Source organism: Lagopus muta, chromosome 1, assembly GCF_023343835.1.
Source record: "Lagopus muta isolate bLagMut1 chromosome 1, bLagMut1 primary, whole genome shotgun sequence".
In the NCBI taxonomy this organism is placed as follows: Eukaryota; Metazoa; Chordata; class Aves; order Galliformes; family Phasianidae; genus Lagopus; species Lagopus muta.
The window spans coordinates 192,803,914-192,826,365 of record NC_064433.1 but is presented as its reverse complement, the minus strand read 5'-3'; the positions used below and the strand labels follow the sequence as shown (position 1 = coordinate 192,826,365).

General features: G+C 52.1%; 1 protein-coding gene across 1 annotated transcript in view; it reads left to right on the top strand.

Moving 5' to 3' along the window:
* Positions 1 to 352: 352 nt before the first annotated feature.
* PGM2L1 (phosphoglucomutase 2 like 1) overlaps positions 353 to 22,452 on the top strand; it is a 40,871-nt gene continuing 18,771 nt past the window's right edge. The window contains exons 1-2 of the mRNA XM_048933621.1: positions 353 to 607; positions 16,882 to 17,049. Of these exons, the coding sequence (XP_048789578.1) occupies positions 494 to 607; positions 16,882 to 17,049 (282 nt within the window). The 5' untranslated portion in view covers positions 353 to 493. The remainder of the gene's footprint in view (positions 608 to 16,881; positions 17,050 to 22,452) is intronic.

Genomic DNA, 22,452 nt, shown 5'->3' with positions numbered 1-22,452 from the left:
TTCAATTTTCCTTCTCTATATCACTCAGGAAGGGAATATTCACAAGGAAGACAACAGAACAGAGCTCCGGTCGCTGAAGACCCCCAACGAGGCATAGAAGGGAAGCAACACCGTCATCCCCTCACAGCGTCTCCTCACACTGAGGCGAAATGCGGCGCGCCGCGCGGGCTGCTGGGAGTTGTAGTTTTACGCCTCCCGCCGGCCCCACCTCTCCGCGTCCGTCTTCCGGTGCTTGCACTACATTTCCCGTCGTGCACCGGGAGCGAGGGGAAGGCGGGCGCGTGTCCCCGCCTCTAAGCAGCATCGATTGGTGGGTTAGCGGCGCGGGGGCGGGGCCTCGCCTGTTGTCGAGAAGCGGCGGAGGGCGGGGCGGGCTGTCGCCGTTACCCGCGGCGGCGCTGAGGTAGCAGCGGCTCGGCGTTGTCCGCTTTCCGTCCTTCGGGCGATGCTTGGTACCTCGGTTTGATAAGCTTCCGCATTCCGAACGGGAGAGATGTGTGAACGCGGGGCCGGAGGCGGGGACGTGAATTCCAACGTGCTGATCGCCCGCAGCACCGGCGACGCGCAGCTGGACAAAGCGGTGTGGCAGTGGCTGAGCTGGGACAAGGTGAGGGGGGGAGGGGCGGGTATATATCTCTATGTGTACATGTGTATGTGTGTGGGGGGTCCGTTCTGGGCCCTGTTGTTCCCTCACGAGGCCGTGGGGTGATCCAGGGGACGGGGCTGGGCCGAAGGAGGTGGCCCTGAGGAGCCCCGGCTGAGTGCCGAGTGCTCCTATGGGATGGAAGCGTCATCGCGATGCAGTTGGGGTTGTTTGGCGGCTTAAGATCCGCGTAGCATCATCTTCATCCTTCTTTTGGTTCCTCGGCTTACTGAATTTAACCCTTTCCTCCCTCTTGCCCCTCCCTCCCCCCAAGGGCTCCGTGCTGCTTTCTATTTCAGCTCCAACCACGAATCCATTAAGCTGTACCAGTGCAGCCTCCACCATCACAGCTGGATCCGGGGCTGTCAGTGTGTTTCAGGTGTTATTTTGCTGAGCTTGTGGCCAGAAGGGTCATTTTCATAGCATCATCTGGGTTAAGAGCATCCCTCACAGGCGTCGCTCAGGGCCCTGTCCAGCTGAACATCTGCAGGGATGAAGCATCTGCCATCCCTCTGGTCAGCATGGGATGATTGAGTGGTCTGGATTGCAAAGGAGCACAGCACTCATCCAGCTCCAACCCCCTGCTGTGTGCAGGTCACCAACCAGCAGCCCAGGCTGCCCAGAGCCACATCCAGCCTGGCCTTGAATGCCTGCAGGGATGGGGCATCCACAGCCTCCTTGGGCAACCTGTGCCACTGCCTCACCACCCTCTGGCTCCAAAACTTCCTCCTCACATCCAACCTAAACCTTCCCTGTCTCACTTTAAAGCCATTCCCCTTGTTCTTTCACCATTCACCCTCACACACAGCTGTTCCCCCTCCACTCTCTCTTCAAGTACTGGAAGGCCACCATGAGGTCTCCCTGCAGCCTTCTCTTCTCCAAGCTAAAAAAGCAAAGTTCCCTCAACCTTTCCTCATAGAAGAGCTGCTCCAGCCCTCCGCTTCACCACTCTTAGTGTAAGATGTGCTCCAAGAGCTCCTTATCTCTCCTGTGCAGAGGACTCCACATCTGGATGCAGTGCTCCAGGTGGGACCTCACAGCACAGAGACGCACATCCCCTCCCTTGCCCTGCTGGCCCTGCTGCTGAGGATGGAGCCCAGGATGTGGTTCAAGGTTGGAGGTGTTCAAGGCCAGGTTGGATGGGGCCCTGATATGAAATGTGGAGGTTGGTGGCCCTGTCTGTGGCGGAGGGGTTGGAGCTTAGTGATCCTTGAGGTCCCTTCCAACCCAGGCCATTCTATGGTTCTATGCAGTTAGCTTTGGGGCTGTGAGGGCACGCTGCTGGCTTGTGCCCAGCTTCCATCCACCACTATCCCCAGGTCCTTTTCAATAGGGCTGTGCTCAATCCTTTCATCCCCTAGCCTGTATTGATATTGGGAGTTGCAGTGACCCAGGTCCAGATCATGCACTTGGCTTTGTTGAAGCTCAGGAAGTTCTCAGCCTGCTGCTTGAGCCTGGCTAGGTCCTTCTGAATTTCCTTTTCAGCTGCTTTCTCCAAATGTCATGGGCTTAAACAAACATTTTGGGGATGGAGGAGGGGATGCTGCCAGTGCACTGGTCGCCTGGATTTGTGTCACTGCCTTTCCAGGCTCTGGGCAGCCTGGTCTGGTGGTTAGTGACCCTACACATAGCAGGGGGTTGAAAATAGATGATCATTGTGGTTCTTTTCAACCCAGAGCAATCTATGATTCTATGATTTTATTGTTATTTTTTACATTGTCTATTTTATAGCATTTTCAGCTTCACCTTCTCAGGGTCACAGCAGAAGGGTGGTGTTCAGGCTCCAAGGAAATGCTGCGTGGTGGCCACAAGATGAGCTTTCTCCTGCTTGGAAACTGCATTCTCCTCTCATTTCTGTCAGAATTAACACTTGCCATCTGTGTGTTCTGCAGTCAGAACTGTTGCTGTGAGAAGTGCTGGGGGAGGGAAGGAGTGGAAGAGGCAAATAGCAATGATGGTGATGGGCTTGGTAAGCTGGGCTGAACTGCAGTAAATGGGGGTTTTTGGATGTAACTTCTGGTTACTGCGTTAAACCTTTTCTTAAACAGCAGTGTATATGTTGATTCTTAAAAGGTGTGAGCTAGGAAAACTTACAGTTTTTTACCAGGCTACCTCAGGAAAAAATGTTCTAATTGAAGCCAGCAGTCCTGAGAAATTACTGCTCTATAAACTGAAACGAGTCAATAAAACAGCACTGAGGAATCAGTTGGACTACACCTGTTTGTCCTTGCTAACCTAGGTGATAATCAGGACACTTCCTACAAGGGTTGTCGAGCTCAATCATTAGAGAGATTGCAAAGAAGCCCGTGAGCTGTGAAAGGTCTCTGAGGTTTGCTGCTTATCAAACAACCTGTCAATGCTGCTGTCTTGCTTGCTTCCCAGCCCCCAGCTTCCCTAAGCCCCAGGGATCTGCACGGCCTCTGATCAAAGGAAAATCTGTGTGCTACATTCGCTGTGTATTTAGCTGTGGGGAGCCTTTGTCCTCTAGCTTAATTGAAAATTACTTGCTGTAATTAATTCTCGGTGCTGTGTTTTCATTCTGTCTGCTTTGGGCGTATGTGCTCACCTCTTTAAAAGCTGTGGTTAGGAGGTGGGTGGGTGCAGGAAAGCTGGCCAGATGGTGGTCCTTCTGCTTTTCTTTCTCACCAGTGCTGCGCATCATCCTTAACGCTTCAGGCAGCTTGCTCAGAGGAGGCCTGCTGACTAAATCTCCCTTCTCTTGCCTTGACTGCTGTGTTTACATCTTCCTTTGAGTCGTGGGGCACTGATTTTTCTCCAGTCCTCATTCATAAGCTACATGAACAATTAATCATTTGTATTTTTTCTCCCTCTTCATTCCCTCTCTAACCTGCCCTGTCCCTGGAGGTGTTCAAGGCCAGGTTGGATGGGGCCCTGGGCAGCCTGGGCTGCTGTGAGATGGGGAGGTTGGTGGCCCTGCATTGGTGGGGGGTTGGAGCTTCGTGATCCTTGAGGTCCCTTCCATCCCAAGCCATTCTGTGATTTACTCTTTTCCTTCCTCACCTCTCATGAGTCTCCTGAAGGAGTCTGCCTTGTCTTGAGGCATGCTCAGTACAGTGGCTGAGCATTTGTCACACACGGCAGCACACGAAGCTTTCTGTGCCAGTCTGAGGATGGGATCGTTGCTTAGCAGCTGGTGGGATTTCAGAGGGGGAACAGCGTGATGAAGATGTTGATGTGTGCAATCAAAAACATGACCAAACAGAAAGATTCACAGCCGTGGCTGTAAGGCTGCACTGGCACACGAAGTCGGAGTAGATAAGCAGCGCTGCCTTGCCTTCCTCAGTAAGTCCTCGCCCTCTAGGAAGGAAGCTTAAGCACAAGCTGCCAGCTGCTGCCTTATTAATTAGCTCTGCAGGGTCACTGCTGAGGATCGTGTTCCCTGAGCATGCTCAGCATAGCCCAGCTCTGCCTGAAGTCAGTAAAGCTGTGCAGGAATGTTTCCATGCAGAAAGGCTGTGCGGGAGTCAGCCTGGGAGAAGGGCTGTCACACTGGTTATTGAAGCCCTGCAGGAACACTGCACAGGGAAAGGTGTGATGGGGGTGAGTGGTCCAGCAGATGGTATGCAGGCAGGTCTGTGCACTCAGTCAGTGTGAGGTGGTGAGGTTGGGGTGATGGTGGTAATGGTGGTTCTCCCAAACCAGCAACCGGCTCCGTCGTTAGAATCATAGAGTGACAGAACGGCCTGGGTTGCAAAGGAGCACAGCGCTCATCCAGCTCCAAGCCCTGCTGTGTGCAGGTCGCCAACCAGCAGCCCAGGCTGCCCAGAGCCACATCCAGCCTGGCCTTGAATGCCTGCAGGGATGGATGGGGCATCCACAGCCTCCTTGGGCAACCTGTGCCACTGCCTCACCACCCTCTGCCTCCAAAACTTCCTCCTCACATCCAACCCAAACCTCCACTGTCTCACTTTCAAGCCATTCCCCTTGTCCTGTCACCACCCACCCTCACACACAGCCGTTCCCCCTCCCATTTATCTGCTTCTTTCAAGTACTGGAAGGCCACAGTGAGGTTTCCCTGGGTCTCATTCAGCTTATGATACACTTTGTCTTATAAAGGCCTGTCAGCGAATGTTTAAGAACAAAAATGGGGAGAACTCTAGCAGGTGGTCACAAACGAGAAGAGAATGGAATCACGATACATCAATAAAAGGAGGTGAGCATGATAAGGAAAGCCCCAAAAGGTTCCCGAGAAAGATGTCACGAGATGGAAGCAGTAGACGAGCTTAAGGAGACAAGCAGTCTGTTCTGAAGGTTATTTTAATTGTTTAGGTGCTGTGCTCAGCTTCAAACAAAGACGAGGTGAGCACAGAGCAGCTGCCTTTGTCCTCGAGAGCATCCCTGTGTGTGTGGGTCCGTGCTGGGGTCCGTAGCTGGGATGTGCTGGGAAGCTGCCACTGTCCCTGCAGGGTGGATCCTCAGGCTGCCTGCAGGAGCGCAGAGCAGTGCAGAACAGGGCAGGTGCTTTCTTCCTGCTTCGGTCGGTGCCTTGGCCAGGTGCAGACACGGGTTGTAGGGCAGAGGCTGCGGTGCTTTGGTTGTGTGTGTGTGCAGAAGTCTTTCTGCAAGGCAGAGGGGAAGGCAGAAAGGAGCAGCCTCCTGCCCTGCTGCCCTGTGCTGCCCCCCCTGCACAGCCCTGCTCACCGGGTTGCTGCTCTGAAAATGGTTTCCTTGGCCATTTGGAGCTCACTGTGCCAGCAGCGCCACGTTGACATGGCCACTGCAATCAGTTGGTGTGGTGCCAGCACCTATAGTGGTGCCAGGACTCAGCACAGCAGCACCAAATGTTGGGGTGAGGGCAGGGGGATTTTTGGGAGCTTCCCTGATCCTGTAGGAGCACAACAGGCTCCAGTTTGGGGCAGACTTATCTTTTCTGTAGGACAGCAGCACTTTTGGTCATCTGGTGCCAGTTGTGCTGGGCTGTCCATCTGCAAGTGAGAAGGGGAGGAAGGATGAAAGGAGCAGCCTGCTGCCCTGCTGCCCTGTGCTGCCCTCCCCTGCACAGCCCTGCTCACCGGGTTGCTGCTCTGAAAATGGTTTCCTTGGCCATTTGGGTCACCAATGCCACGTTGACACAGGCTCTGCGGTCTGCAGGTCCGGTGCCAGCACCTGGAGTGGGGTCAGGACTCAGCAAAGCAGCACCAAATGTTGGGCTGAGGGCAGGGGGATTTTGGGGGGCTTCCTTGGAGCTACAGGAGCACAGCGGTCTCCAGTTTGGAGCTGACTTATCTTTTCTGAAGGACACCAGTTTGGAGGGCTGAGCTGAGACTCTTTTCGTCATCTGGAGCCATTTTTTGGGGGGCTGCAAGGCAGAGGGGAAGGAATGAAAGGAGCAGCCTCCTGCCCTGCTGCCCTGTGCTGCCCTCCCCTGCACAGCCCTGCTCACCGGGTTGCTGTCCCCAGGGCTGTGAGGAAAGGCCACTGCAGTCAGCAGGTCCGGTGCCAGCAGCTGGAGTGGGGTCAGGCCTCAGCAGAGCAGCCCCCAGCATTGGGGCAGGGCAAGGGAAAGCATGGGGAGCTGGCAGGGTCGTGCAGGAGCGAGGCGGGCTGCAGTTTGGGAGCGACTTATCTGTGGTGTGGGTGAGCACAGGAGCGTCTGGCCGTCCTGCTGTGTCCCTGTCCCCGTGTGTGGCTGTGAGGCAGAGGAGGAGCGGCCCCATCCATTGCCATGGGCTGCTCCTGCCCGCCACAGCCCTGGCTCCCTCAGTCCTCGGCGGCGCTCTGGGGCTGGCACTGCCCTTGTGCTCAGCATTCCGGGCTGCTGTGACAGCAAGCTGGCTCTGGAACACAGCCCCCCCAGCGTTGTGCTCTTGTGACATGGCTGTGCCGGCTGCAGGGGGCTTCCTGGAGCTGCTGGCTGCCCCTGGCAACGTGGCCGTGCCATAGCAGGGCTGGTGCTGCCTGGCGTGGGGCTGCTGCCTTGCGCCGTCCGTCTAATAAATGATGCGTTGTTCATCGCTGAGTGTCTGATGGTGCTTTGGCCATGGCAGCATGAGAGTCAGTGCGCAGTGTGTGAGAAGAGGAAGGCCATCTTTGGCATCCAGCTTTGCCATGGAATCGGGGGGCTTGGATTGCAAGCAGCCAGGGAGGGGATCCTCAGTGCATCCCGCTTTGAGGCTGGTGATGGGAATGGATGCTGTGGGCCTGAGCTGGCTGCCAGGGCAGTAAGAGAGCAGCAAAGGTGCAGGATAAGAGAAGTGCAGTAGGGAAATGTGCCTGCGTGGGAGCCCAACTCAAATGCCTGCACATGAATGCACAGAGCATGGGGAAGGAGCCACAAGTGTGTCAGGTGTGTGTGTGCCTACAGGGCTGTGATGTCACTGGCATCACTGAGCTGTGGTGGGATGGCTGTCATGAGTGGAGTGCAGGAATGGAGCAGGCTGTTGGCGGACCTGATAGCGGCCTTCCAGGACCTGAAGGGGACCTACAGAAAAGCTGGGCAGTGACTTTTTATGTGGGCAGGTGGAGGCAGGATGAGGAGAAATGACTTCCAACTGGAGGAGGGTAGGTTAAGAGTAGGGATTGGGAGGAAATTCTTCCCTGTGAGGGTGGTGAGACAGTGGTCCAGGTTGCCCAGCCAGGCTGTGGATGCCCCGTCCATCACTGGAAGCACTGAAGGCCAGGCTGGATGGGGCTGTGAGCAACCTGGGCTATGGGAGGTGTCCCTGCCTGCAGCAGGGGGTTGGGAGTGGGTGAGCTTCAAGGTCCCTTCCAACCCAAACCATTCTGTTGTTCAGAACTCTTTGTCTTCATGGAAAGTTGTGGCATTAAAGCACTGGGAATAAAACTGTGAGCTGTGGAAGCAGGGGACTTTGGGTGGGCTGGGGCCCCGGGTGCATGAAGGTGCAACCCTGGCTGAGAGCTGAAGGAGCTCTGTGAGATGGGGAAGCCCTGCAGCGACAGGAGTGCTGCATTTCAGTGCCTGTTTGGAGACGCTCTGCTCCGTGAAGTCCATCAGGAGGGCCTTGAAAGTGAAACTTGGTGCCATGAGCAGCTGTGTTTGCAGTGAGATGTGCTGGGGATGTCTTGTGACAGTGGGGGACGCAGGGAAGGGTATTGCTGTGCTGTGCTGAGTGTTCCAGCATCCAGGTGCTAGAGATGCATTAATATGTAGAGACAACTGCAAGGAACTCCTCCTACCCCCCAAAAGTGTGCACTGTGGGTGCCACGAGATGGAAGAAGCACCATGGATGTAAGGAATGAGAAAGTTTATTCTGGAGGTTGTTCAATTAGTCTTTAATTATGTGCCAGCTTCTGGGTGGTCGCCTGGGATGGAGGCAGGAAGGCTGACAGTCTTGGTGGCTCCTAAATTTCCATGCCGGCCTCAGCAGCGCTCGGTTACGGTGCTTCCTTCTCTTCTGGACGTGGTGTCTGTGGGATTTCGGAGTTGGGCCCATCCATCCCTTTCAGCCTCTTGTTCCGTCCTCATCTTCAGAGTTCTGTTTCACACAATCCATGTGGTTCCTGGAGACGCTGATGTGTGCAGCACTGCAGGTCCTGACTGGGCTGTTGATCTGCAAGTGAGAAGGGGAGGAAGGCAGAAAGGAGCAGCCTCCTGCCTGCTGCCCTGTGCTGCTCCCCCTGCACAGCCCTGCTCACCGGGTTGCTGCTCTGCCAGCCATTTCCATGGCCGTGTGGGGCTGCCTGTGTCCCCAGGGCTGTATTGGAGGCACGGAGACGAGATGGAGAGCTGAGGACAGGCGCGTGTCCTCCTCTGGTTCCATCTTGGAGCGGATGCCCTTCTGCAAGGCAGTGGGGAGGGAAGGATGAAAGGAGCAGCCTCCTGCCCTGCTGCCCTGTGCTGCCCTCCCCTGCACAGCCCTGCTCACCGGGTTGCTGTCCCCAGGGCTGTGAGGAAAGGCCACTGCAGTCAGCAGGTCCGGTGCCAGCACCTGGAGTGGGGTCAGGCCTCAGCACAGCAGCACCAAATGTTGGGGTGATGGCAGGGGGATTTTTGGGAGCTTCCCTGGTTCTTTAGGAGCACAACAGGCTCCAGTTTGGGGCAGACTTATCTTTTCTGTAGGACAGCAGCACTTTGGGTCATCTGGTGCCAGTTGTGCAGGGCTGTCCATCTGCAAGGCAGAAGGGGAAGGAAGGCAGAAAGGAGCAGCCTGCTGCCCTCTTCCTTGTGCTGCCCTCCCCTGCACAGCCCTGCTCACCGGGTTGCTGCTCTGAAAATGGTTTCCGTGGCCATTTGGGTCACCAATGCCACGTTGACACAGGCACTGCGGTCTGCAGGTCTGGTGCCAGCACCTGGAGTGGGGTCAGGACTCAGCACAGCAGCGCCAAATGTTGGGGTGAGGGCAGGGGGATTTTTGGGAGCTTCCTTGCAGCTACAGGAGCACAGCGGTCTCCAGTTTGGAGCTGACTTATCTTTTTTGTAGGACACCAGTTTGGAGGGCTGAGCTGAAACTCTTTTTGTCATGTGGAGCCATTTTTTGGGGGGCTGTCCATCTGCAAGGCAGAGGGGAAGGAAGGAAGAAGCCAGCAGCCTCCTGCCCTGGTGCCCTGTGCTGCCCTCCCCTGCACAGCCCTGCTCACCGGGTTGCTGCTCTGAAAATGGTTTCCTTGGCCATTTGGGGCTCACTGTGCCAGCAACGCCACATTGACATGGCCACTGCAATCAGATGGTGTGGTGCCAGCACCTGGAGTGGGGTCAGGACTCAGCAAAGCAGCACCAAATGTTGGGGTGAGGGCAGGGGGATTTTGAGGGGCTTCCTTGGAGCTACAGGAGCACAGTGGGCTCCAGTTTGGAGCTGACTTATCTTTTCTGTAGGACACCAGTTTGAAGGGCTGAGCTGAGACTCTTTTCGTCATCTGGAGCCATTTTAGGGGGGCTGCAAGGCAGAGGGGAAGGAATGAAAGGAGCAGCCTCCTGCCCTGCTGCCTGTGCTGCCCTCCCCTGCACAGCCCTGCTCACCGGGTTGCTGTCCCCAGGGCTGTGAGGAAAGGCCACTGCAGTCAGCAGGTCCGGTGCCAGCACCTGGAGTGGGGTCAGGCCTCAGCACAGCAGCCCCCAACATTGGGGCAGGGCAAGGGAAAGCATGGGGAGCTGGCAGGGTCGTGCAGGAGCGAGGCGGGCTGCAGTTTGGGAGCGACTTATCTGTGGTGTGGGTGAGCACAGGAGCGTGTGGCCGTCCTGCTGTGTCCCTGTCCCCGTGTGTGGCTGTGAGGCAGAGGAGGAGCGGCCCCATCCATCGCCATGGGCTGCTCCTGCCCGCCACAGCCCTGGCTCCCTCGGTCCTCGGCGGCGCTCTGGGGCTGGCACTGCCCTTGTGCTCAGCATTCCGGGCTGCTGTGACAGCAAGCTGGCTCTGGAACACAGCCCCCCCAGCGTTGTGCTCTTGTGACATGGCTGTGCCGGCTGCAGGGGGCTTCCTGGAGCTGCTGGCTGCCCCTGGCAACGTGGCCGTGCCATAGCAGGGCTGGTGCTGCCTGGCGTGGGGCTGCTGCCTTGCGCCGTCCGTCTAATAAATGATGCGTTGTTCATCGCTGAGTGTCTGATGGTGCTTTGGCCATGGCAGCATGCACTTCATAGCCATTGCCTTTCTTCCATCTCCACCTGGAGCCCAACAGGAGGTGATGAAAGGGAGGCAGGGCAGTGGCCTATTGCACTGCTTTGACCATGCATCTTTTCATGTTCCACTGTGGAGCATCTTCCTGTCTCCTGCCAGGCCACTGCAGCCTCAGCCCTACCTGCTGCACTGACTCCTGTTGGGCTTCCTGTGCTACAGCTTGACTGTCCCTTTCCTGATGCAAACAGATTAATTCCCACATATTCCATATCTTCCAGTCACTACTGCCTGTGCGTCGCTTCACTTCAAATGGGGATTCTGAGAACTGTTCCTTCTTCTTGGTGTTTGCCCGCCTCCTCCTTTTCCTCAGAGTTCATCTCTGAAATGTATTTCCACACATGTTGGTACTGTTACCCTTTCCACAAGGATCTTTCTTACCTCCAAAATCCACCAGTGCACATCTTTGCCCTGGGTTAGGATGGGTTGTAAACAGCCAGATAATGAGCACATCAGGTCAGAAAGGCATTCAGGTGGTGTTTGAGGAAGCATGGTTGTGGAACACAGGATGGCTGAGGGCTCTCCTTGTTTTTCAGCATCTCCTCAGCCAAGACCATTGGGTTCTCACTTTACCATTGGTATTCAGGGCTTATTCAGGGTATATTCCACATGCACAGTGCTGCCATGAACTGCCACTCTTCTGTGTGCCAGAGCACATGGCATGACAGGAGGGGAGCTTGGATGGCAGCAAGGAAGATGTTTTTCCTTGTAGGAACATCTTGTAGAGGAATGCTGAAGTGCCAGCCCAGGTCTTGCCTTGGTTGCAACCCTTGAGCGAAGATGAAGCACCCACAAGCTTTGGGGAGCATCACCAAAGTGGGGCATCACAGTGTAGGACAGGAGGTGCTGCTGCCTGCCCTGGCATCTCATGGAGTTTGTTAGTGCAGAGTGCTGGTGGCTTGGTGGTTTTGGTGGTGTGGACAGTTGGATCTTGGTTGCACGGGGTAAAACCATTCCACTGTTCAGTTTGGGTGGGCACCTACAATGTTCTTTCAACCCTGACTTCAACTCTGAATGAAAGATAACTGCTACAGAGAGCTGGGGACTCCTCGAGGGAGGATTTAGGAGCAAAGCAGAGCAAGGTGGACTGTCATAAGCGTCCCTCCAGTCAGCTGCCACAGAGGAGTGATACACGATCGGAAACCTACCTCCAGAGTACAATGCCTACAGGTATAAGTAGAGGCTGCATCTTGATGTCCCAAGCTGCTCTTAAGTTACACGTGCAGGGCACTCAGCTCTGCTCCAGTGCAGCATTCCTGCTGGGTTGCAGGTCCTGCAATGAGATGCTACGGTGGCTTTGGAGCTGTGTTTGCTTAGTTTGTGTCTGTCGATTTGTTGAGGCTTTATTTTTCATTCCTCCCTCCTTTCAGGGTAGAGAGCGTCTGCAGAACCCAAGTGATTGCTGTGGGAGTTGTAAATGGCCAGTTATTTTGGCAGGATACTCGCCTTGAAACCTGATTCTGGTGTTCAGTACATGTTGTTAACATGGCTGGAAGAGAAAGCAGCAGTAAAATAATTAGTTAATGCCCTTACACCTCATTCTCCTGTGCCTCCAGATTAGGTATCCTGGTGAGCTGCAGGAAAATAAATGCAATTCTTTCAGTAAGCAATTGTGCAGTAAGAACTGAATCTAATACTGAATTCAGCAGAGAATAGGATGATGATGATGATGACTTTTTCAATAATAAAACCCCAACTGCTGATGTTGCAGGATCTCAACTGCTGCAGGACCTGACCCCAAAGTTCTGTTGTACATCTGATTCTGGCAGAAAACCTTTGGAGGTAGCTGCTGAAGCTCACCTCACATTGCCAACAGGCTCATCTCCTTCCTCTGCTCAAAGTATAACCACTGCAGCCACCTTAAGCTTCCTTCCACAGGACCAGCAGTGCAAGTTATGTAAAGCTCCTGGCTAAGAACTGGAATCAGAGGCACAAATGACAACATTTTATAGGGGTGTAATCCTTGGTTTTCAGTGTTGCCACATCTATATATGAATACAGCAACTTTGTAGGAAAATGTGAGGCTCAGAGAAGCTCTGCTAGCCTGCTGGTAACGCTGAGCACTGCTCCCTGTGAGAATCCCTGACTGTGCTTGGCAGAGGCAGCTTGAAATGGGATAAGCAAACAGTGCCTGACCTCTGGGTCCTCTTCATTTCCCACCTATCGAGTTGCAAGCCTCAAAGCTGTTTACAAATTGAGAGCACTTTGCAAATTTATATCTCACAATGGTGGGTGAACATGCCTGAGGCCACTCAGCCACGGCACTGGGTGCCACCTGGTTGAGGGCAGGGTTATTCAGAGGGAGTGGACCAGCTGGGAGGTTTAATGCTACAGGCACACAGGGGCAGGAGGAAGCCCTGCAGCAAAGCAAGCTGGGCTCTGCTGCTGGTAAGGTGATGAGCTGGGCAGGAGCCAGGGGTGTGTGCCCTGACCATAAGGGTGCTGGTGGCATGCTGGGCTGGGGGAATGGGAGCAGAGCTGAGGGATGGAGGGATGGAGGGATGGAGGGATGGAGGGATGGGGGGATGGAGGGATGGGGGTATTCCTTTTTGCTCCACTAGTTCTGCCTATCCCCTCCTGCTGCTCAGTGCAGCCCAGGCACTGAGGGCTGTCCCTAACCCCCCTGTGGCTGTGTGCCTGGTGCAACATAGAATCATACAATCCTTAAGAGTTGAAAGGAACCTCTGAAGGCCATCTAGTCCAGCTCCTCTGCAGTGAATAGGGACACCACAGGTAGATCAGGTTGTCCAGGGCCTGGTCCAGCCTCACTTTGAAAGTCTCCAGTGATGGAGCATCCATCACATCTCTGGATAACCTGTTTCAGCACCTTACCACCTTCACTCTAAAAGACTTTTTCCTTATATCCAAGGATATATTGGATACTGAAAGGGTCTAACATACAGGTGTAAGGCTGAGAAAATAAGGCAGGAAGGAAAAATACAGAAAGGGGAAAAATACAGAAGAGCCACACTCAAAAACCCAGCTCTTGCCCTGTCATTAGCATCTCTTTCCTTCCTTACCCCTTCTCTGGCCCCAGCCATGTTCAGGTGGTGTCAGCCTTCCCTTCCCTGCTGCCATCACCTTATCTGTCACCTCCTTGTGTGCACCCCCAGCAGGAGCAGCAGTGGCTGCTGCCTTTTGATTGCTGCCTTCTGCCCCGTGCACGTGTGCCTGGGGAGCTGTTTTGCTAACAGCAGATGTCTGCAGCCCTGTGTGCTCAGCGGGTGCAGGCTTAGGAGTGCAGCACTCTGGCCTTTTTGCCTTTGGGAGGTTGGTCCCTATGGTTTTGCAGCACCTTGCTCTGTGCCACCAGTGCTTTGTCACCAGTGAGGTGTCCTCTGAATGGCAGCAATGGGGCTCAGAGGCTGGGGGTTCCGTCACTCCCATCGGTGGGGACACTCAGTGCTGCTTCTGCAAGATGTCACACCCTGTGCTGAGCTTAGGGCTCTGCACACAGTGCTGTCACAGCACTCACACCCTGCTAAAGCCACCAGAGTGGGTCCTTGGTGGCTGCCCTGTGTGCTGCAAGACAGCCTGCTGTCTTTTCATTCTTCCTCCTGACACACTGGTGCCCAGGCAGCCCCCAGCGATTGCCTGTAGGAGAGCTGGAAGCTCATTTTGGGAATTCAGCACGTATCAGAACAAGGTTCCTCCCTTGGGACTTGGCTGTGGCTGCTGGGGTCTGAACAGCTTCCCTCTGCCCTCCCCAAACACGTGGCTGGAGGGGCTCTGAGCTGAATGAAGGTTTGTCTGTTCCAGTATGCAACAGCAGAGCTTATTGCTGCTTGAAAGGCAAGGACCCTTGGGCACCCGTGTGTTTTGCTGGTGTGTTTTATTTTTAAGGATATTCAGAAAAGGACATCCAAATACAGCACTTGGTAATCTGAAAGGAACTCCCTATGGCTTCTGTGTTGCAATGAACAGTGCTGTGGATGGACTCATCCAGGCAGTGCTGATGAGGGTGGACTTCACTCCTTCCAAGTTGGTGTTTCTGAGCTCATGGAGCTTGGTGCTAACACAGAATCACAGAATGGCCTGGGTTGGAAGGGACCTCAAGGATCACGAAGCTCCAACCCCCCCACCAATGCAGGGCCACCAACCTCCACATTTCATAGCAACCCAGGCTGCCCAGGGCCCATCCAACCTGGCCTTGAACACCTCCAGGGATGGACAAGGCATCCACAGCCTCTCTGGGCAGCTGTTCCAGCACCTCACCACTCTCCACTCTTTAAAGTGGAGCTATATACTGCATTATGACAGTGTGAGATGAGGGATTCAAGCATTCTAGCCTCAAACTCTTCCCATCAGTCATTTGCTTTCTGCCTGGGTGCCCTTTAGCAACATCCCATGGGTTTGCATTCCTCCAGGCCTTGCACGGCCATGCTGTGAGTAATGGTTTGCTTGGCTTGCTGAGCTGCTCCCTGTGCAGAGCTGCTGCCCTACTCACAGCTCTGCAGCTGCCTGACCTCCATGTTAAATGCCAGCAGGGTTTCACCCTTGCCTTTTGGATTCCATTTGCCTTTTTTAACCCTTCTTTCCTGCTGGAAGCAGCACAGTTCTAGAGATGCTCTAGAGGGAGACTTCAGCGATCAGCAGTGGGTGTTCCCCCTGCTACCAACATGATGCGCTGCATGCAATTGGCATGGGAGATTGGCATTTCCTACCTTGTGGACCTTAAGGTAAATGTTTGAATTACTCCTTTCAGAGCAATATCTGATCGCTCTCAGCTGAACTGTGAACAGTAGGAAATGTGCTCTCCCTACATGCAGCTGACAGAGCTGCTGTTCCTTCCTAAGTGTAATTAATGTCTATAGCCAAGTGTCAGATGAGCATTGCTTCTTCCTGCTGTGCTTGGCTGGCATTTTCCTTCTCACGTGCCCATTCCTTTTGGCAGTGGGATTCAGATGCAGGCTCAGGATGCACGAGCATTCATTTTTGGCACTCAGCCCTGCTGTGTGATGTTCGTGCCCCTCTGGTTGGGACCAGAACCCCTTTCAGCAACTTGGGAGCTCCCTTTATAGCAAATAGAGAACTCCCTCAGATCCTCTCCCACTTCCTGCTGGCGCAAGGCTTCATCTACTGCTGTCTATCAAGCTCACTCATTTACATGGTATTTTGTTTTTAATTTTTTACCTTGAATAGGTGTGTGGGATGTCACTGGACTTCAGTGCAAAGCACAAAGCAATTGCTATCTTTATGTTCCCTAAGTCAAACAAACAAAATATTTCACTGATACGGGTACCACTTTTGGAAGTAGAATTTACTTTTCTGTCAGCAAGATGCTAGCTCCTACAGATAAATCACAGAATCACAGAATGGCCCAGGTTGGAAAGGACCTCAATGATCACGAAGCTCCAACCCCCCACCAATGCAGGGCCACCAACCTCCCCATTTCACAGCAGCCCAGGCTGCCCAGGGCCCCATCCAACCTGGCCTCCAACACCTCCAGGGATGGACGGGGCATCACAGCCTCTCTGGGCAGCTGTTCCAGCACCTCACCACTCTCTCTCTAAACAACTTCCCCCTGACATCCAACCTCCAGCTGCCCTCCCTCAACTCCAAACCATTTCCCCTTGTCCTGCTGCCATCTCCCCTTTCACAGAGCTGACTCCCCTCCTGGCTGCAGGCTCCCTTCAGGCACTGCAGGCTGCACTGAGGTCACCCCGCAGCTTCTCTTCTCCATGCTGAACAAGCCCAGCTCCCTCAGCCTGTCTTTGTAGGGAGGTGCTGCAGCCCTCTGCTCATCTTTGTGGCTCCTCTGGACCCTCTCCCACAGCTCCCTGTCTTTCTTGTGCTGGGGGCTCCAGCCCTGGACGCAGTGCTGCAGATGGGGCCTCACAAGAGCAGAGCAGAGAGGGACAATCACCTCCCTGTCCCTGCTGGCCACCCCTCTGCTGATGGAGCCCAGGATCCCATTTGCTTTCTGAGCTGCAGGAGCACTGCTGGCTCATATTCAGTCTTTCATCCACCAGCACCCCCAGGTTCTTCTCTGCAGGGCTAATAAAACCTCTCTCTGTACTCTGATTTCTCTTCAAATCCTATAAAACCAAAGTCTTCTTTGGAGAACTCTCTTTTCTTAGTGGTTGTATCACGTATTGCTTATAAATGCATTCTTTCTGAGCTTTGGAGTAATTGTAGAAGTGTATTTTTAATTCTCTGTGTTTGACTGACAATGTTCTTGAGACCCTCCCAAATACAGTCCATAATCCACATCTGTGGAGTAGTGAAGGCAGCTGTTAGGAGAATGCAGAGGGCATTTCCCTTCTGATGGAGTAGCACTTATATGCATTTATATGTTTATATAAATAAGGATGGTACAGAAAAAAAGTAGTTCAAACTAGCTTTACAATGTATGCTTGTTCTGCTCTGGAACAGCTTGCCCAAGGAGGCTGTGGATGCCCCATCCATCCCTGCAGGCATTCAAGGCCAGGCTGGATGTGGCTCTGGGCAGCCTGGGCTGCTGGTTGGCGACCTGCACACAGCAGGGCTTGGAGCTGGATGAGCGCTGTGCTCCTTTGCAACCCAGGCCATTCTATCATTCTATGACTTCTTGTACTGCAGCTCCACAAACTGCTTGAGAACAATATGCACGTAAGTTCCAATCCTGATTTTGGGGACTAAATGCAAACCTTCCACTGTCTTTTGCAGAACCAAAAAACAAAAGAGCAGATTGAAAACTTGCTGCAGAATGGAAAGCATAAGGAGCTGCGGGATCGCCTCTGCTGCAGGCTGACCTTTGGGACTGCTGGGCTTCGCTCTGCCATGGGAGCAGGCTTCTGCTACATCAACGACCTCACCGTCATCCAGTCAACACAGGTGAGCTGCAGAACAGAGAACTGAAGGGGTTCACAGTAAACTTTTGGGTCATAACTGTTCTGCTGCAAGATAAGCTGAAGGTGAAACGGAGCCGTTCAGCATCAAAAGTTTTAGGATTGGAGGCAAAGGAAGTAGCTTGAACAGGTTTAATCATGTCACCACAGAATCATAGAATGGCTTGGAATGCAAGAGACCTCAAGGATCACGAAGCTCCAACCCCCCACCAATGCAGGGCCACCAACCTCCCCATCTCACAGCCGCCCAGGCTGCCCAGGGCCCCATCCAACCTGGCCTTGAACACCTCCAGGGATGGACGGGGCATCACAGCCTCTCTGGGCATCCTGTTACAGCAAATGGGCATCCTAGCATAGAATCACTTCAGCTGGAATCTAACCTAAATCTATTACACTGCTCTGAAGCTGCAAAGCATTGGCTTCAGTGAGGACAGTTAGTATTTTGCAAAAAGACCACCACCAAAACCAATAAAACCAAAAGAAAACAAACCCCCAAAACAAAACCCCTCCCAGCCCCACAAGCCTTTTCTTTTTAGCCAAAGTTGTCAGCGAGGACACAAAACAAATAGCCAGTTTTATTAGGAGAACAAGCAGGGAGTAAGATGAAAAAGCAAATATAGACTGACTGCGAACAACATCTGTTGTAAACTGCTTAACTTCTGGAATGGCCTTCCAGTAACTGCACTTTGATGGCATTGTTTGCAATGGATTTGGATAGTGTGGTTAAGTGCCTCTGCATTATTGTAACCTTGTCTTTAACTCTTGTTTTCAAACAGAGAAGTCAGTAAGTAGCTGGAGTGCACTGAACTGGTGTGACATCCTGCGTCAAAGAAGCTGATGCTTCATGGCTTATCTGTGATTTAAATATTTATACTTGGGTTAGAGATAAAATCATAGAATAATTTGATAAGAAACCACTGTAAACAGATGTTGATCTTCAAAGCTTGGAGTCAAGTGTTTTGTGATGGACTTCTTGATACGACTATTGGAGAGATCTTGGAACTCGACTGCCATTTCGGTAGTTGTGCACTGGGTTTGAGGAATGCACTGCTGCTAGAAAGGGTCTTATGGGATGGGATAAAGTTTTGGACACACAGGCTTTAGTCTTAACTTCCTTCTGTCATAGTGATGAGGCTCCACGTATGTTAGAAGGGCACAGGAGAATTGAGAAGCTGTAGGGTCACGGAGGTGGTGAACACTGGTGGCAGTGGCTCCTCTCTGTTAACACATCTTTCCCTTGAACCAGTTTTGGCTATTAGGACTAGCTCTTTAAGCTGACTGACAACCAAGACTAGTTGTTTAAGCCAGCAGCAAGCCCTCTGGACTCGTTCCTTCAGTGCCTTGCACCCTTCTTTTTTTCTCTGTGTTGATTTTGGTCTTGAACGCCAGAAAAGGAGTGGAAAATGATGAGATTTCTCCAGTTCTCCCCCCCCCCCCCCCTTTTAAGCAATGTTTGAACGTCCAAATAAATCAACATCTTGATTAACATAGGGCTTTCTCATCTTTGCTGTTCTTTACAACAGTGTTTTGCTCATAGCAGGTGATACATTCTTTCTCCAAGAGTTTGGTCCCTTGTTGAATTCTTCTTTCTCCACCTTTTAAGTAAACACCTTGGGAAGGAACAGCTGATGTTGATTTAGTTATTGATCAGAAGTGCTCCGTGCTCCTTCCCCATATTGCTGTCCCACAGTGGCTTTGTTCCAAAGCTTACTCACTGTACGGCACTGAGGCTCATCTCAGTTGATGTGTTGCTCTGTCACTTTTTTCCCTCAAACAGGTTGATTAAATGCTTAATCTTCATGACTAAACTCCATTAGAAGTTAATTAAGAATACATTTCAAGTAGATCTGTCATTGCCCTCATTGTGAGTGTGTCTAACAGGAGGCTGAGTAGTGATTTATCCAGGGTTGTGATCATGTTATCATTCCTGACGTCGATAGTCACCACCATAAAGCACGTGCAATGTTAATGTTTAATGTTAAGCACAAAGCAGTTGGATTCCTATGGATTCCTAGTATCTAAAATACAGCTTTGTGCCAACCCAGGGGAGGTGGTAGGAAGCAAGGAAACGGAACTGTTAAATCCTGAAAACAAATAGCATGAGTCAGCAAATGGAGGCTCCATATTTCCCTTCCTTCTGAACATACAAATGGGTTTGGACTGTGTGTGTTAAACACACTTAATGTCCTTATTCTTGAGGATTGAAAACAAAGGGATCTATTTGCCACCATTTATTATTCTCAGAATATCAGCAGCAAGTTCTCATTAGGATAAACCTGTTGAAACTTGTCTGCTCTGTCAGCTGTTTTGTTGGTAAACGGCACTTCAGCCATAAGATAAAGGGTGTTTTATTACATGATTTATGAAGGGTTACTGAAGTCTTTCACTGTGACACTCAGAACTTAAACGCTTTTATATAGCTCTGTCTGTGCAGGTTAATGCTCTGAAATCAGACCCTCAAAGATAGGGCTGAAATAATTTGTTCTCTGTTGGCTCAGTGCAAAGAGTTATGAAGGCTTGGAGCAGGCAGGACTTTGCTAAAGCTTCTGACACTGCTGGTGGCTGACTTGTACAGCCCAAGCTTCTGAGGTGAAACCAAATTCCAAGAGTTCTTTGTACTTTCCAAAAAGAAACAGCATGTGGAGCTCACCAGAGTTTGAAGCCTGACCTTCTGTCTGAGCGTTTGGCCTTTTTGATTTCATCTTAGGGCTAACAAAGTTTGCTTTAGGTTTCTAGCATCTAAACTGAGCATCTTAGAGTGATGCTTCCTTCAGCTCTGGCATCAGCAAGTCTGCAGGTGACACTGAGTGGAGTGGTGCAGCTGATACAACAAAAGCTGTGGAGACCCCATTGCTGGAGGCGCTCAAGAGCAGGTTGGATGGGGCCCTGGACAGCCTGATCCGATGCCTGATTTAATGGCTGGCAATCCTGCTCGCAGCAGAGTGTTGAAATTAGATGATCTTTGTGATCCCTTCCAACCCAAGCCAAGCCACTCTGTGGTTCTTTAGGATCAGAGCCAACATCTTGCTAGTACAGAGGAATGAAGAGCTGTCACCCCACCCTTCAGCCAATGCAGCCAATGCTCGCACTTTGAGCTCCTGAGGTCTGCATGCTGCCTTTGTTTGCAGGGACTCACGGAAGCATGTCTGGGCTTGGCTCAGCTGGCCAACTGATAAGCACTCTTGGCAGAAAGCAGAAAGCATGGCTTTGGTCAGCAGGGAGGCTGTTTGCAAGTTCAGTTTCGTGGGCCTTCCATGCTTCTGAAAGGGAGAAAGTGGCTGGGTTTCATTTGCTCTCTCTGCACACCTTCTGTTTTAAGCCATGTATCAAAACCACTTAACAGGCTAGAAAAAGCAATCAGGAAAGCAGGTAAAAACTTATTGCTGAAGTAAATTGCATTAGACTTAATCTGTTCAACTGAGTGCTTCTGGCTTTCTTATTTCAGAAACTAATGATGCTAAGAGAGTTTTGCAGGACCTCAACTTGAAAGCAGGCAGTGCTGTCTCTAAATCTGTCCTTAACTACTACACACCATTCAAATAGATCTGTTAGAATTGCACCTTAGACATTTATTACACCTCAGACATAGGTGTAATGAAAATACTTCCTTTCAGTTCAAATAAACCTTTGTTAAGATGCATGCTTAAGCACATGCTGTGTTCTTGAGGGCATGATGATGTTGATGCCATGAAAAGTCAGCTGCAGAAGGGCATAGATATCCAGGAGCTTCTTCTGATTCTTCTGAAGATTGTAGGGACGTAACTTATGCAGAAAGCCTATTTTTCTGTCCTGTTTAAAATCCAAGTGTTCATCATCTGGACATGAGGGCAAGGAAGGAATCTGATGTGTGGAATCATGGAGATGCTGGGGCTGCCAGAAGGGAGGGTTTCAGTGGATGGTTTTACTTTTACAAACAGAGTTCTTTGCCTTTCTGTGTTCCAATGTGGATGGGAGCATCCTTTGCCCAAGGAGGGTGTGGATGCCCCATCCCTGCAGGCATTCAAGGCCAGGCTGGATGTGGCTCTGGGCAGCCTGGGCTGCTGGTTGGCGACCTGCACACAGCAGGGCTTGGAGCTGGATGAGCATTGAGCTCCTTTGCAACCCAGGCCATTCTATCATTCTGTGATTATATGATCCTTTGTTCTGTCTTAGCTTACCTTGGCTTAAGCAGTTTGCCAGTCCCTGTTTGTTCCCAGTTTCTATGCAGTTCCAGTTCACGTCATGTGGTGCTGCTTCATTTGTAAACCTTTCTTGTGCAATTTCCTGGGGTTTGAGGAACGAGTTCAGGATACACCCTACAATGTGCCCTGACATCAGGATTCTACTAGCCAAACAAGGACCTCTTGCTAAGAAACCTCTGGCTCATCTCCCTGTGTCATCTTCAGTCTGTTCCATCCAAACGTGAGCACGTTCTTCCCATTCCCCTGCCTCATATCTCTGTACAGCCATGAGTGAAAGATCTTGAAGTTGTTGGGATGGTACGAAGGTGACCTCATGCTATGAGCCAGCATCCAGTTTCATCAGGATTCAGATAATTTATTGAAATGTGTCTCTGTGCATCCCTCTGCAGTAACCCTACAGCTGTGGCTGAAATGGTTCTCTGAAGAGGTACTTGTGTCCATGTGTCAGTGCTTGAAGTCCTTTCCTTGCTGCATAACCTTAGAAGAATTCAGCTGAATCAAGTTTTATGGCTAGAATCATAGAATTATAGAATGGCAGAACAGCCTGGGTTGCAAAGGAGCACAGCGCTCATCCAGCTCCAAGCCCTGCTGTGTGCAGGTCGCCAACCAGCAGCCCAGGCTGCCCAGAGCCACATCCAGCCTGGCCTTGAATGCCTGCAGGGATGGATGGGGCATCCACAGCCTCCTTGGGCAACCTGTGCCACTGCCTCACCACCCTCTGCCTCCAAAACTTCCTCCTCACATCCAACCCAAACCTCCCCTGGCTCACTTTCAAACCATTCCCCTTGTTCTGTCACCACCCACCCTCACACACAGCCGTTCCCCCTCCTGTTTATCCACTCCCTTCAAGCACTGAAGGCCACCATGAGGTCTCCCTGCAGCCTTCTCTTCTCCAAGCTCAACAAGCCCAGTTCCCTCAGCCTTTCCTCACAGCAGAGCTGCTCCAGCCCTCTGCTCATCTCAGCGCCCTCCTCTGGACCCGCTGCAAGAGCTCCATGTCCTTCCTGTGCTGAAGTCAGACTAGATTCATGACTTAAAGCTTCCTGGTAGTACCAAAAGTCAGATCTACAGAAAGACACATCAAAGAATTGCTTTTAATGCAGTTATTCTTAATTCTTCCTCCATCTACTCACCCCCGAGGTCTTCTCTGAGAAATTGCCACTGGGAATGCTCTGCTGTGATGTACAGGAGACAGCTTGTGTTTGTGC